Below are 14,158 nucleotides of genomic sequence, written 5' to 3'. Positions count from 1 at the left end.
CCTGGGCACAGATGCCAAATCCTAGGTGGTAGTGACAAAAGTGTTTGTGATATTTACAAATTTATATACAAGTGCTGTACAGCGTCTCAGAAAACAAACAGGAAAAATAATAGCAAAACAAAAGCCTAGCCGTGTCTCGGCACCACCTATACCAAAATACAGGCCCTCACTACCAGGCTGAGCAAGCCTACAGCTTGTCAGCTTCCACATATACAGCTTGTTGGCTTTTACCAACCTTTTGCTTTTGCAGACAAGAGTCGTCCGATTTCCCAGGCCAAGAGAACTGTCTGTCTCACGCGAGTTTAAATTGGCCTGGGGGCAAGGACCAAGATCCAAACTGGATCAGGAATCCCTGAATGTGTACGAGAGGAGCCTGGGAGATGTAGAAACCCTGAATAGGACTTTTCCCAGGATGATAATTATAACTATAAATGGGAAAATCCAACAATCAACGCAAACAACAATATAGACAACTTGAACACTACCTTAGTTTCCTTTCTTTTTCGATCCTCATACTCTTCATGTTCTTTGACGCCCTGTGGTAAGTTTGTGTAATTTGCAAGCTTGTTCAGTAATGAAGACACCATTGGATTGCTGTCCATTTCTTCCTGAATAGGTCAATTTACATAAAAAAATTATATTACCGTAAAGTAAATAACAGGTTACATTTACCTGAATCCTGGACAACATAACATTTGGCTAAGCCCTTCAAAATTATAGCAGTAATCCTATTTTACTTTAAAACAGTGACAATGGCAACAGCAAACAAATGTTCAAATTGGCAGGCAAACAACTTTATTCAATTACAGCAGCACTGGAAAATCTACCACTACCAGTTAAAAATCACGGTTATAGTCTTTGATGAAAATAGTATGTACACCCAGCAAAATATCTGTGAAACCTTCTTTTCTTTATCGTACAACATGAGACACAGAGCCTAAAATCATTACATAATGGGTTGTATGGTCACCAGAGGCGATTGGACACTGGCACAACCAATCGAAGACAGTTCCCCTCCATATAACCCCTCCCATCAGGGAAGTACCTTAGTTTTTTCGCCAGTGTCTAAGGTGGTGGACGCTAGGAAAATGTGATGAAGAAAGCTCTGCCTAAGAAGCCCTATGAGGGTAGAGAGCTACACTGTGGGTCCATCCAAGACACTTAATTATATTACGCCAAAACTGGATAGTATCCGGACCTCATGGACGAGGGGTCTCCTGTAATGTCTCTCTCTGGAGGACTGGGCTCGGGAGTCCAGCACTTTCGCTCTATATGCTAAAAGTCCTGGTAAGAGTCTTTTACAAGGCCCAGGGAAGAGTTGGAACCCGTACCCCTGAAGGTTGGAACGCAGACCCCGCTGAGATGGGGGATGAAAGATCTGACTGCTGAACAGGTCAAATTTTGGGATAATATGCCTAGGGCCTTATGTTTTTACAGTGGATGCCATCAGAGATTCTATCCAACAGGCATCCCGCCTCACGCTGCAGCTGGTGCTTATGCGCAGAATTCTTTGGCTAAAGCATTGGTCAGCAGAAGCCCCATGCAAAAAGCTTTTGGCCAGCTTCCCCTTCCATGGCGAACACCTCTTTGGGAAAGATTTGGAGAAATATTTCCAAAAGATAGATATCGAGCGGTAAAACTACCCTTTTACCAGAGAAAAAGAAAAAAAAAAGCGTCCTTGTTTTAAGCATTCTCTCTCCCCGACTCCTGGTAGATCTAGCACCAGTCAGTGGCGACGACATATTCAGCCAGCCACAAAAGCCAAGGAAGACCAAGCCCAGAAAAACAAGAAGCAGTGGGGTTCAAAGGCTAGCAAGCAAAACCCCAAAACCATTTCAAAACCTCGGCCGAGTGGGGGGGGGGGACAACTTCAGCATTTTTCAGCGGCGTGGCAGACAGAAATCCAGGACAAGTGGGTAGTATCCACAGTATCCCTAGAATACAAACTGGAATTTCGAGAAATCCCAGCTTCTCAATTCCGAAGCTCAAGGCTCTCCGAACATCCACTAAAAAGAGTGTTCTTCTTTAAAGGATTGGATCACTTGCTGTCCCAAGGGGTGATCACAGAAGTACCCCTAAAGGAGCAATGTTCAGGTTTTTATTCAAACCTCTGATTCCAAAACCAAATGGAGATGTCAGACCCATCCTGGATCTAAGATCTCTAAATCAGTTTCTGAACATTAGCCATTTCCGAAATGGAAACTATTCGATCAATGGACGCCTCCCTACAAGGCAGAGAATTCATGGCGTCGATAGACATCAAGGACGCATATTTCCATCTGCCTATCCATCCCATGCACCAAAGATTAAGGTTCGGGGTAGAACATCGCCACTTCCAGTTTGTGGCTCTGCCATTTGGGGTGGCTACCGCCCCCCGTGTATTTACAAAGGTACTAGCCCCTCTGTTGGCAAATCTGAGGGTACAGGGCATAGCAGTAATGGCCTATCTAGACAATCTACTTGTGATAGATCAGTCAGTGGCAGGATTAGATCACGCTGTGCTCACCACAATAAAATACCTGGAACAGTTAGGATGGATTGTAAACCTACAAAAATCCTCTCTACAAGCCCAAAGAAGGGCAGAATATTTGGGCATGATTATAGACACAGCCCAAGGCAGGATATTTCTGCCAGAACCAAAGATCAAGTCGCTAAAGGACCTGATCCACAAGGTCAAGGCAAAGAAAAAGCTGTCTAATCGCCTTTGCATGAGTCTACTAGGGAAGCTAGTAGCCTCCTTCGAGGCTGTGCCTTACGCCCAGTTTCATTCGAGACTACTTCAAGGCAGTATCTTAGCCGCCTGGAACAGGAAGATCCAAGCTGTGGATCTACCCATGCGCCTGTCGCCACAAGTGCGTCAAAGCTTCAGTTGGTGGTTAAAAACCAAGAACTTGCAGGAAGGAAGATCCTTTCTCCCAGTCACCTGGAAGATGGTGTCTACGGATGCCAGCCTAAGGGGCTGGGGAGCAGTGTTAGTAGAGGCTTCAGCCCAGGGAACCTGGGCCAAGACCGAAAGGAACCTGCCCATCAATATACTGGAGATGCGGTCAGTATACTTAGCCCTCAGAACCTGGACACAGGTTACAGGGCCACCCGGTGCGGATTTAATCCGACAATGCTACTGCAGTAGCTTACACCAATCACCAGGGAGGCACCCGCAGTCAGGGCGCCCAGAAAGAGGTGAATCGGATTTTGGCATGGGCAGAAGAACATGTTCCTTGTCTCTCTGCAATCTTCATTCCAGGGGTAGAAAACTGGCAAGCGGACTGAGTCGCCAGCAACTACTACCAGGAGAGTGGTCTCTCCACCCCGATATATTTCAGGCCATATGCCAGAGATGGAGGACCCGGATGTAGACCTGCTAGCTTCCAGGTTCAACAAGAAGTTGGACAACTTTGTGTCCAGGATGAGAGATCCTCTGGCCTACGTATCGGATGCTCTAATAATTCTGTGGAATCAGTTTTCACTGATCTATGCGTTTCCGCCGATCGCCCTCTTACAAAGGTTACTTTGCAGGATCAAGAAGGAAAGAATTCCTGTAATCTTAGTGGCCCCAAATTGGCCCGGAAGATCCTGGTACACCAAAATCATAAAGATGGTGGTAGGAAAACATTGGAAGCTTCCGCTTCGTCACAACCTGCTGTCGCAAAGTCCAGTGTTCCATCCTTCCTTAAAAGAGCTAAAATTTGACAGCTTGGCTGCCGAGACCCACATTCTAAAGAAACGAGGGATCTCTGGTCCAGTGCTTTCTACACTTATTAATGCCAGAAAGCCAGCTTCCAGGCTTATTTACTATAGAGTCAGAAAAGCATATGTGTCATGGTGTGAATCTAACAAATGGAATCCCCAAAGATTCTTGTCTTTTGCCAGCTAGGAGTGGATATGAAATTAGCCCTTAGTACCATTAAGGGTCAAATATCGCTGATTCTTTTAAGCAGGAAATCGGCAAAAAAAAAAAAAAAGAGCATCTGAATTAGCAGCGTTTTCTTGTAAAAAGTCTTATTTAATTTGTCACAAGGACAAGATTGTTCTAGGACCCCATCCAACCTTTTTACCAAAGGTGGTGTTGACATTTCATTTGAACCAAGATATTATTTTACCTTCCTTTTTTCTGAACCTGCAGACAGCGGAGGAAAAATTATTGCACTCTCTGGATGTAGTGAGAGCAATAAAGGCGCATCTGCAGGCAACCGCTCAGATATGTAAAACTGATGTTTTGTTTATTTTGCCAGATGGTCCCAAGAAGGGACAAGTGGCATCAAAATCCACCATTGCGCAGTGGATTCGACAAGCAATTATTCAAGCTTATGGTTTAAGGAACAAGATTCCTCATTCTGTTAAGGCGCACTCGACCAGAGCTATGAGTGCTTCATGGGCAGTGCATCACCAGGCTTCGATGGCTCAGATCTGCAAAGCTGCAACTTGGTCTTCAGTCCATACATTCAGCAAATTCTATCAAATAGATGTAAGAGGACATGAGGATTCCGCCTTTGGGCGCAGTGTACTGCAGGCAGCAGTCTAGGGCTTCTTGTCTGTTTTACAGCTGGGTCCCCCTTCATATTTGCGCATTGCTCTGGGACTTCCCATTATGTAATGATTTAAGGCTCTGTGTCCTGTGGTGTACGATAAAGAAAATAGGATTTTTTTATAACAGCTTACTTGTAAAATCCTTTTCTTGGAGCACACGACGGGACACAAGAGGTCCCCCCCCCTTCTTATGGGAACCTTTATTTCTTGCTACAAAACTAAGGTACTTCCCTGATGGGAGGGTGTGACAGAACCCACTGTCACTGTGCGTTTTGGAAGGGACTGGGGGCTGGCCTCCTACCGACAGACTATGGGCCAGAAAAGATACTGGAGACCCGGGACAAGCTGGCATTGAGATAGTGTAATGTAATTCTACAGCCTTTCTCCCCCAACCCCCCCCTTGTTGCTGTGCCTTATTGTGTCGATTCATGTCACATAGACAATGGAGACTGGACTGGAGACTTCTCTCCGCAGGGGGTGTGTATTGAGAGACTGCCTGCTTACCATAATCTCATTAGGTTTATCTGTAGCCTGTTTCAATGTACAAATGTTCAGTTCCCATTGGTTGTTCCTTGCCCCCCTCCCCTCTTAGACAAGGCTAAGGGGAGTGTCCCTAACTGTGTAAAACTGTATGCTTTGGATTTAATAAACAGTTTAGGCTCTGCATGTTTAACCCTCAACACCTGTGTGGATTGTCTAGTGATTGAGGGGTTAAGGGCTGGTGATGGCGAATCTGCAGGCTGTGGGTGCGTTTGGAGGACAGGAGACACAGGTCTGGCGGATGTGCCCACCTGGGGTATCCGAGATCCGTCACAGAGGGGTTATATGAAGGGGAACTGTCTTTGATTGGTGACCATACAACCCATTATGTAATGATTTAAGGCTCTGTGTCTCGTGGTATACTCCAAGAAAAGGATTTTACAGGTAAGCTGTTATAAAAATTCTATTTTTAACAAGAAATCAAATCATCCCATTGGATGCTGGTGCCCTGGCTGATCCTGCCGGCATCTAGGGTCAGGGCAGTGTCCATTTAAGACAATGGCTCCCAAGCTTGGCAGACAGTTTACGAATGTTGAGTGTAGGAACAGGTTCCGTGTCTGTTAGGGAAAGTTTAGAGCCAAGGTTCCAGAAGAGTAGGTACTACGATTATCCTCTGCTTGGTGAAACCTCCCAGTTGGGGCGTGGACCGGCCAGGCTGCATTCCTGCACCTTGTTGCAGAAGCGGTCACCATCCTCCGAAGAGAAAACTATTGGTTGCAGATTCTGAATGTTACCCACCGGGCCTGGTTATAACTTGTTGCAACTTTCTGTAAATATACAGTTTTCTACGTTGGCCTCTGTGTGATCCCCATTTGCCGACACACCACGATGCATCCTGCTCACATGCAGCTTGGCCAAGATGGCACCCAGCTTTACACTAGGTCCATCCTACATGCTCTATCAACCAGACAGGACTTAGATGCCCTCCCAACTAGGCCTGACCTGGAAGCTGTGACATGGAGGATTAAAGGTGCATTACCAGTGTTGCTCATCTTACTTTAAAAAAGTAATTAGTTACAGTTACAAATTACTTCTCCGAAAAAGTAATTGCGTTAGTGAACTCAATTACTACATTGAAAAAGTAATTAGTTACTCAGCAAAGTAACTGAATTTTTTTTTTTAATATTCTACAATGCTTTGTTGAGAAGCAGATGACGGGCGCTTGCCAGGGAGCAGTGAGTTAATACTCCAAGACAAAAGAATGCCAGATCCTTGAGAGAAGAAAACCGGAAACAAATGGTGATCTCGTGTATATCCCAGCCTAGGTGCATCCGTCCCACCATGTATGTGCAGCTAATAGAACCCTTATCCATCTGCTATATATTACATCCAAATTATAAGCTGGATTAAAATGTATGTTTATAATATACATTCCCTTGACGTTTACAGAGTCTGTAATTTAAAATCTTATATTAGGCTTTATAAGAATGTTCTATAGTTTATTGTTTATTATTTTAAATATCTTATATAAGCTTTATTAGATGCTTGGGATCTGGAATGGGGATGTCAGATTTTTCTTTGTTGTCTGATGAAGAGATGAAATCACTGACCAAAAATAACCTGCTGATCATTGGTCTGTATAGGTGTCCTGCACTTACCATGTTGACCACTAGATGTCGCTGTGTACACTGTGTTGTATAGGGAACGTTTGTTCTGTGGAACATTTTGTTCCCGCCATGTGTTCCCCGGATCATTGATCAGGTTGCGCACACAGTGTGTGTGATCGATGTGAGTTGTTCCCCGGTGATAGGTCAGTGTGAGGCGGATGGGGCTCATTGTATCCAGGGCTCCTTGCGATTGGGAGTTTTCAGACCGCTGTGACAGGCCATCACAGCGGTCACATGATTCTAAAGCGGAGTTCCACCCATATTCATATTCACAGCGCCGGCAGAAGCAATTGCTCTGCCGCCATCTAGTGGCGGTAGATGTAATTGCAGTAACGCCGCCCAAGTAATGGTAACTGCGTTACCATGAGGGGAAGAGTAATCGGGTAGATTACTCGTTACCCTCAAAAGGGGCTGCGTTAGGTAACTGCGTTTATTGTAACTCCGTTACTTACAACACTGTGCATTACAGAAGCAGATGTCCAGCAGGAGGTCTCATCCCTTACCACTAAAGTGGAAAAGGCTGGCAAGTCCATGCTGGAGACAATCGGGAACGTTCATGAATACTCGAGTTTGCTCAATATGTTACTTTTCTCTAATGTGTAGTAGGGTTAATCTGCGCTATACCCAAGGAAACGGGGTGTGTAATAATGCAACAAAGTGCAAAACAATGCTACCATGTGAAAAAAAAATAATATATGTGGATAATTCTTGTCCCCACTGGGACAAAATTCCAAATATCACAAAAATATATGACAAAGAAAAGGTGCTGCAATTATAAAAATAGTTTGAATAGTAAACTGGAAGTAAATGTGATAAAGTGAAAATCATGCGCAACCTAAAAAAATTGCATAAACAAGCGACTGTAAAAGTGTAATATGTATATAAACGTAAGAGAATTAATGTGAATATAAACACAATGCCGCTCATACACAAGTGATAAAAAGCAAGCAGCAATATAAGTGAATGAAAACTGCCACACACCTTTCAGCAATAATCCTGAGTGATCACTTAAAGTCCAACAGAAAAGCAATAAAAAGCAACTTAGAAGTCCAAAAAAGAAGCAAATAAACTGCAAGGATTCAATCAAACACAGGAGCAGGGATACAAATCTTCAGTTTTATGCTTCCATCAGGTAAAGGTAGATAAATTGGCCGCTTACCGACTCAGATGGATCTCTATTACGGAGATCAAAAAGGCTCAGCACACCGGGGTTGGTTCACCAGGCTCCAGACATGGAAGTAGATCCACAGCAGAAAATCAGTCTCTTAGCGAACTTTTTCACCTCTCCATGGGATACCAAGCAACCCGTTGTATCAGCTGGATCTTTATCCCAGGACACATACACTATCTCCTCCCGGGAATGTGATAGGTAAAGGCATTCAATGAGCAGGTTTGGGCATATTATAAATGAAGAGGAAAACTTCATGGTGCAGTATATCAAAATGGTACCATTTATTAAAATAAACGGGTTACTGACATCCAAATGAAACGAATAAAAAACAGACTACCAGCGGCGGCTCACGCCAAACCAACTGGAGTGTGATGACGTCAGAGTCCTTAGCTCCACCCGACGCTGCGTTTCTCCATACGGAGGCAGCCTCCTTTCCCAGTGGACGCCTTGTACGAAGAAACGCACAGCCCTTACCTATCACTATCCCGGGAGGAGATAGTGTTTGTGTCCTGGGATAAAAGATCCAGCTGATACAAAGGGTTGCTTGGTATTCCATGGAGAGGGGGAAAAAGTTCGCTAAGAGGATTTTCTGCTGTGGATCTACTTCCATGTCCGGAGCCTGGTGAACCAAACCCGGTGTGCTGAGCCCTTTTGATCTCCATAATAGACATCCATCTGAGTCGGTAAGCGGCCAATTTATCTACCTTTACCTGATGGAAGCATAAAACTGAAGATTTGTATCCCTGCTCCTGTGTTTGATTGAATCCTTGCAGTTTATTTGCTTCTTTTTTGGACTTCAAAGTTGCTTTTTATTGCTTTTCTGTTGGACTTTAAGTAATCACTCAGGATTATTGCTGAAAGTGTGCGGCAGTTTTCATTCACTTCTATTGCTGCTTGCTTTCATCACTTGTGTATGAGCAGCATTGTGTTTATATTCACATTAATTCTCTTAAGTTTATATACATACACTTATAGTCGCTTGTTTATGCTTTTTTTTTTTTTTTTTTTTCTTTTTTTAGGTTGCTCATTATTTTCACTTAATCACACTTTTTCTCTAATGCAGAATGACATGGTCCATGTTATTGTACATGAGATTCTGAAATCATACTTGGTATCTTTGTCAGAGTAGGGAGGGCTGCGGTACATAGGGCAACCACTCAAGTTGTTCTAGTTTCTCGCCTCACCATGACCTTGATTAGTCCAAGACAACAGTTAATACCTTGTTTTGACATGCATGTTCTAGGTTAGCAACGTATTATTTCTGTAGGTTGTCATTCTACCTGTAGAGGTGCATCTCTGCTAAAGAAAACCTCATCTCACCCTAACATAGGGTTTTCCCAACCTCAAATGGTTAGATGGGGAGAACACGTAGTTCTTGGTTTCTGATAGGATCCAACTGATTGGTCTTTTGAGTACTTCTGTCAGTGAATCCCCTTCCTTTTGTTTGATCCAGTTACTTTTCTCTACCTTCCTCCTTTGTGTCCATCTCTGCCCCACCCTATCCTCTGCTACAAGAGATGGGACCCAGGTTTACACCTAGCCACCCGACCAGGTGCCCTCTAAAATTCACCTTGTACAATGTGAAAGTTTTGAAGAATCATGGTTGCTTCATGACCTGCCTGATATGCGCAGTCAGGTTGTTTCCTTGCAAATAGATCCCTAAACGGTCAAGCCGAAAATATCCAGTGGCTAACCACGCTCCTCCTTTCATAGCTACAACAAAAGGAGTCCATATACTTATTGCAACTCAGTGCCTCGGCAGTCAGGTGCTCAGATAGATGATAATACATACCGGATAGTCAAGGGATCAAGGTGACTTGAATAATAGTTATCTTCCAAATTCCGATCAATTAAAAAAACTCACCCCACTTGTGTTAGAAAACAGTGATTGAGTTCTGATTTTAGAGGGAAGACTTCAATTTTGCTTATGATCCCCTGATGGTCATTTCCAATGGGACATTTAACCACTCTTATTTCTACCCGAGACTCCTCACAGCTGAGATTCACCTTTTTACAATTAGTAGATATATAGTGTGCTTTAACAATCCTAATGAAAGGAACTACACCACCTTTTTTCTCGTCCATAGGGCTTACTCTCACATGAACTACTTTTTTTATCCCTCATAAAGAACCATCCAGAGTACGCTCCACTTCAATTGACCCGATTTTATCATCAGATCATACCCCCATACATTACATAGACATTATTTGGGGCTTTACCCCTGGAAGGGTGAGGTCTTCCCTGTTCACTACTCAAATTACCAGAATGATAGTCATGAAGGGAAGGCTGAGAGGGAACATTAACACGACCTCTACCCCCTCGATTAAAATCACCCCGTCCACCTCTATGCCTCTTGAATCCTGAACACACATGCTGACCTAAACACTAGAATCATTTTAATTTCCTCAGCTTCCTTCTCTAAGCCTCTGGGGACATTTCCCCTAATGCTGGCCCTTCATTATCGAACTGCAAGCCCCACGTCCCGTACCCTTCCTCCCCGGTCAACAGCCACAATCCACTCAGTTTAAATTTCTTTCCCCCTGCTTCCAAAAAAGAAAGTGGTACCAGAATACTGTAAGCCCTCAGTTACTCTTGGTGGGCGCTGGAACAGGCCCTGCTGTGAATTATATCAAGAATTGTAATTACATGCCCCTATTGAACAGGGGCAGAAAAATGTGGTCTTAGGCAGTGGTGGTGCCACGACACAAACCCCTCACAGATTCTGTTGTTGAGCACAGGGACGAGCCTTGCTGTGAAATACTATAACAAAAACTGTAATTACGCTCCCCCTGTTAAACAGGGGCAGAAAAATTGGGCCTTAGGTGGCAGTGATAACACTGTAAAGCCTCACAGATACTCTTGTTGTGCGCAGGAACGTGCCCTGCTGTGAGATATTACAGCAAAAATTGTAGATGCATGCCCCTGATAAACGAGGGCAAAAAAATTGGGCCTTAGGCAGTGGTGCCACAACACTGCAACCCCTCACATATACTGTAGTTGAGCGCAGGAACAAGCCCTGCTGCAAAATATTACAGCAAAAATTGTAATTACACGCCCCTGTTAAACAGGGGCAGAAAAATTGGGCCTTAGCCACTGGTGGTGGTGCCCAGACCCAAAAATGTTTTCAGAAGCCATCAACATGAACATTGAGGAGGAATAGGATAGTCACTCAGCATAACAAGATAGTCACTCAGCAGCAGCATTGGCAGTCAAGGGATCTCATTCATAAAAAAATGAATCGGTTACATCAGCATCAGGTTGCTTGGGTAGCTGGTGATCCAAGACTCATTCATTTTTATGAAGGTGAGCCGATCAAACGAGTCTGTGGACAGGCGCACTCTGATCGGTTACAAAGCCTCCAGCAGCATTGAATGTGCATTCCGAAAGAATGCTGGATTCAGGACAGACCAGTAGCTCAATTGCATACTGTGCAAGCTCTGGCCAGTGATCCATCCTCAAGACCCAGTGACCCAGTGAATTTTTGGTTGGAAAGGTCTCCAAGTCTAGGTATCTTGCCCCTAAATCAGACGTTGGTGATGATTGCTGGAACTGATCAGACCTTGGGGCTGCGGACTAAAAAAATTGTCTGAATGCATCAGTCAGATGGCCACCTTCTCCACCGCTCCTTCTTTGACTAACCAAAGCCTCAGCAACACGTTGTCCAGGAGGACCAGGAAATTATAACCTCCCAGGCTCTGGAAACGCATTGCACAAAACTTTCTGCAAGGCCTCCTGAAGATGTTCAATCCTCTGCTCCCTCTGTGAAGGTTGGATAAGTTCCGCAAACTTACCCTTGTAACGTGGATCAAGAAGGGTTGCCAGCCAGTAGTGATCCATTTCCTTGATCACACAAATCCAAGGGTTCTTTCGCAGGCTTTGCAGATAGGGGAGGCCATGCAGCGTAGGTTTGCTGAGGCATTCGATCCGGAGTCCTCTGAGTCATGAAGGGTGACATGATCCGCAGCCACCTCCTCCCAGCTACGTACAAGTCCATGGGTTTCTGGGGACTGTAAACAATCCCTTGAAGACTGCTGCTGATGCTGAGTGCTAGGCTCCACCTCCATGCTAACACAATCCTCCTCTTCCTGTGGGCCTGCTGCTGGACAAAGGGGGCCTTGTATCAGGAACCTGTACTCACCGAGGCCGAGATGCTGAGGACGGCTCACCTTTGCGACCCTGCGCAGTCCACTCTCTGGAGTTGAGACAGAGGAGGGAATGCACAAGGAGGCACCGGTGCCGGAAGCAGGTTGGTAGACTTGGTGCGTCTGACGGTAGCTGAGCAGGCGTGGACAACTGGAAACAAATGGAGATCAGACAGGTACTGGCAGGAGGTCCAGAAGATCCAAGCAGGAGACAAAGACAAGTCCGGGTCACAGGCCGTGGGTCAAGGGCTGGAGAAGGCAGAGAAAGTCCGTAGGTACAAGCCAAGGTCAAAGGGCAGGAGACAGTAGCAATCCAAGATACGTTAGCCAAAAGTTCAGAGGTTCCGGGTGAGAGGAGAGTGGTCAGGAAGTCCGGGTCAAAACAGGAAGATATGGCAACAGGTAAACTCACTAAAGCTGATGACAAACCAGCAACCTGTTCAGGGAATGTTGCTGGTTTAAATAGGAGTGTCAGTCCTCTGATTGGCCCCAGGGCTGCCCCGTGCGCGTGTCCACGCACACGACGTGCCGCTGTACCGCAAATTGCACACAGGTACGCGCCGAGGCCCCATTCCACCGCGCATGTGCGGGAATCTGTCAGAGACGGGACTAGTACCCTGACACCTTGAGAGGCAAGGAAGTCCTCCTCTTCCTCCCTCTGTTCTGCCTAAAGTGCCCCGTCCATTATTCCATGCAGCGTGTGCTCCAACAGGAAGACAAGAGGGACAGTGTCACTGATGCATGCACTGTCACCATCCTTGTGGCCTACTCAAATGGTGACAGGACAGTGCATGCATCCTTGATCAGAAGCCACCGACGTGGCGAAAAAAAGCCAAGCTCCCCTGACCCTGTCCTAGTGCCATACTCACACAGGTACTCATTGATGGCCCTCTGCTGCGTGTACAGCCGCTGCAGCATTGCCAACGTTGAGTTCCACCTAATGGGCATGTCACAGATGAGGCGGTTCTTGGGCAGGTTGCATTCCTTTTGGAGGTCAGTCAGCCGAGCACTGGCATTAAATGACCGGCGGAAATGCCCACAGACTTCCCTGGCCTGCCTCAGGAGATCCTGTAAGCCCGGGTACCTACACAAGAACCGCTGCACCACCAAATTAAGGACACGAGCCAAACGGGGAACATGGGTCAATTGTCCCTGTCAGAGAGCAGAGAGGAGGTTGGTGCCATTGTCGCAAACCACCATTCCTGGCGGAAGCTGGCATGGCGTCAACCACCTCTGAGCCTGCCTCTGCAGAGCAGACAGAATCTCTGCCCCTGTGTGGCTCCTGTCCACTAAGCAGACCAACTCAAGCATTGCATCTTTTTGCCTGAGTGCTTGCGCAGCCCCAAGAACGCCTATGGTTCCAAGGACAAATCTGCCTGCACAGGAAGAGGCCATAGAGGATGAGGGGTGGAGGAGAGGTGTGGCATAATCACCACTAAAAAACACAAAACCTCCTGCGCTCTGGTGTTTCGCCAAACTGGGTACAGCAGTAAAGTCTACCGGCAAAGTCAGAAGTCTTGCAGCCCTCCAAAGAACAAAGGGTGTTCAAATGGCTAGAATGAAAAGAAAAAGAAAAAGGAGGGCGCACCGACCTTGTGCATTACCACTTAAAATTTAACAGAATAAAAGCAATGGTCCTACTTACAAACAAACGTAAGTAAGCGCTTTTCAGACAGCTGGACTGGACCTCACGGCGCCTGCCAGTAAAACCTCAGACATCTAAACGGCTGACGCGTTTCTGGGGCGTACCCCCTTCTTCAAAGCCTGGATGGTCCGTGATACCACGTACCACGGACCATCCAGGCTTTGAAGAAGGGGGTACGCCCCAGAAACGTGTCAGCCGTTTAGATGTCTTAGGTTTTACTGGCAGGCGCCGTGATGTCCAGTCCAGCTGTCTGAAAAGCGCTTACTTACGTATGTGAGTAGGACCATTGCTTTTATTCTGTTTTATTATTACATTTTAAGTGGTAATGCACAAGGTCGGTGCGCCCTCCTTTCTTTTTCTTTGCATAATCACCACTACCAGCATTTTGGAGGTGTGGTGGCGGAACAAGCTCCAACAATACTGCACCCTGTCCTGCATCCTTCCCAGCTGCCAGCAGGGTTACCCAGTGTGCCATGAAAGAAAGGCAACGTCTCTGTCCATGCCTGCTGGACCACGAGTCAGCGG

At 45.8% G+C, this 14,158-nt stretch overlaps 1 protein-coding gene across 2 annotated transcripts in view; it reads right to left on the bottom strand.

Moving 5' to 3' along the window:
* Positions 1-14,158, bottom strand: part of SLC12A7 (solute carrier family 12 member 7) — a 574,243-nt gene that overhangs the window by 332,639 nt on the left and 227,446 nt on the right. For both annotated transcript variants that reach the window (XM_040353352.1, XM_040353353.1), the window contains exon 3: positions 486-608. In XM_040353352.1, coding sequence (XP_040209286.1) covers positions 486-608 — 123 coding nt within the window. The remainder of the gene's footprint in view (positions 1-485; positions 609-14,158) is intronic.

This window comes from Rana temporaria, chromosome 5, assembly GCF_905171775.1.
Source record: "Rana temporaria chromosome 5, aRanTem1.1, whole genome shotgun sequence".
Taxonomy (NCBI): domain Eukaryota; kingdom Metazoa; phylum Chordata; class Amphibia; order Anura; family Ranidae; genus Rana; species Rana temporaria.
This window is presented reverse-complemented; position numbering and strand designations above follow the sequence as displayed.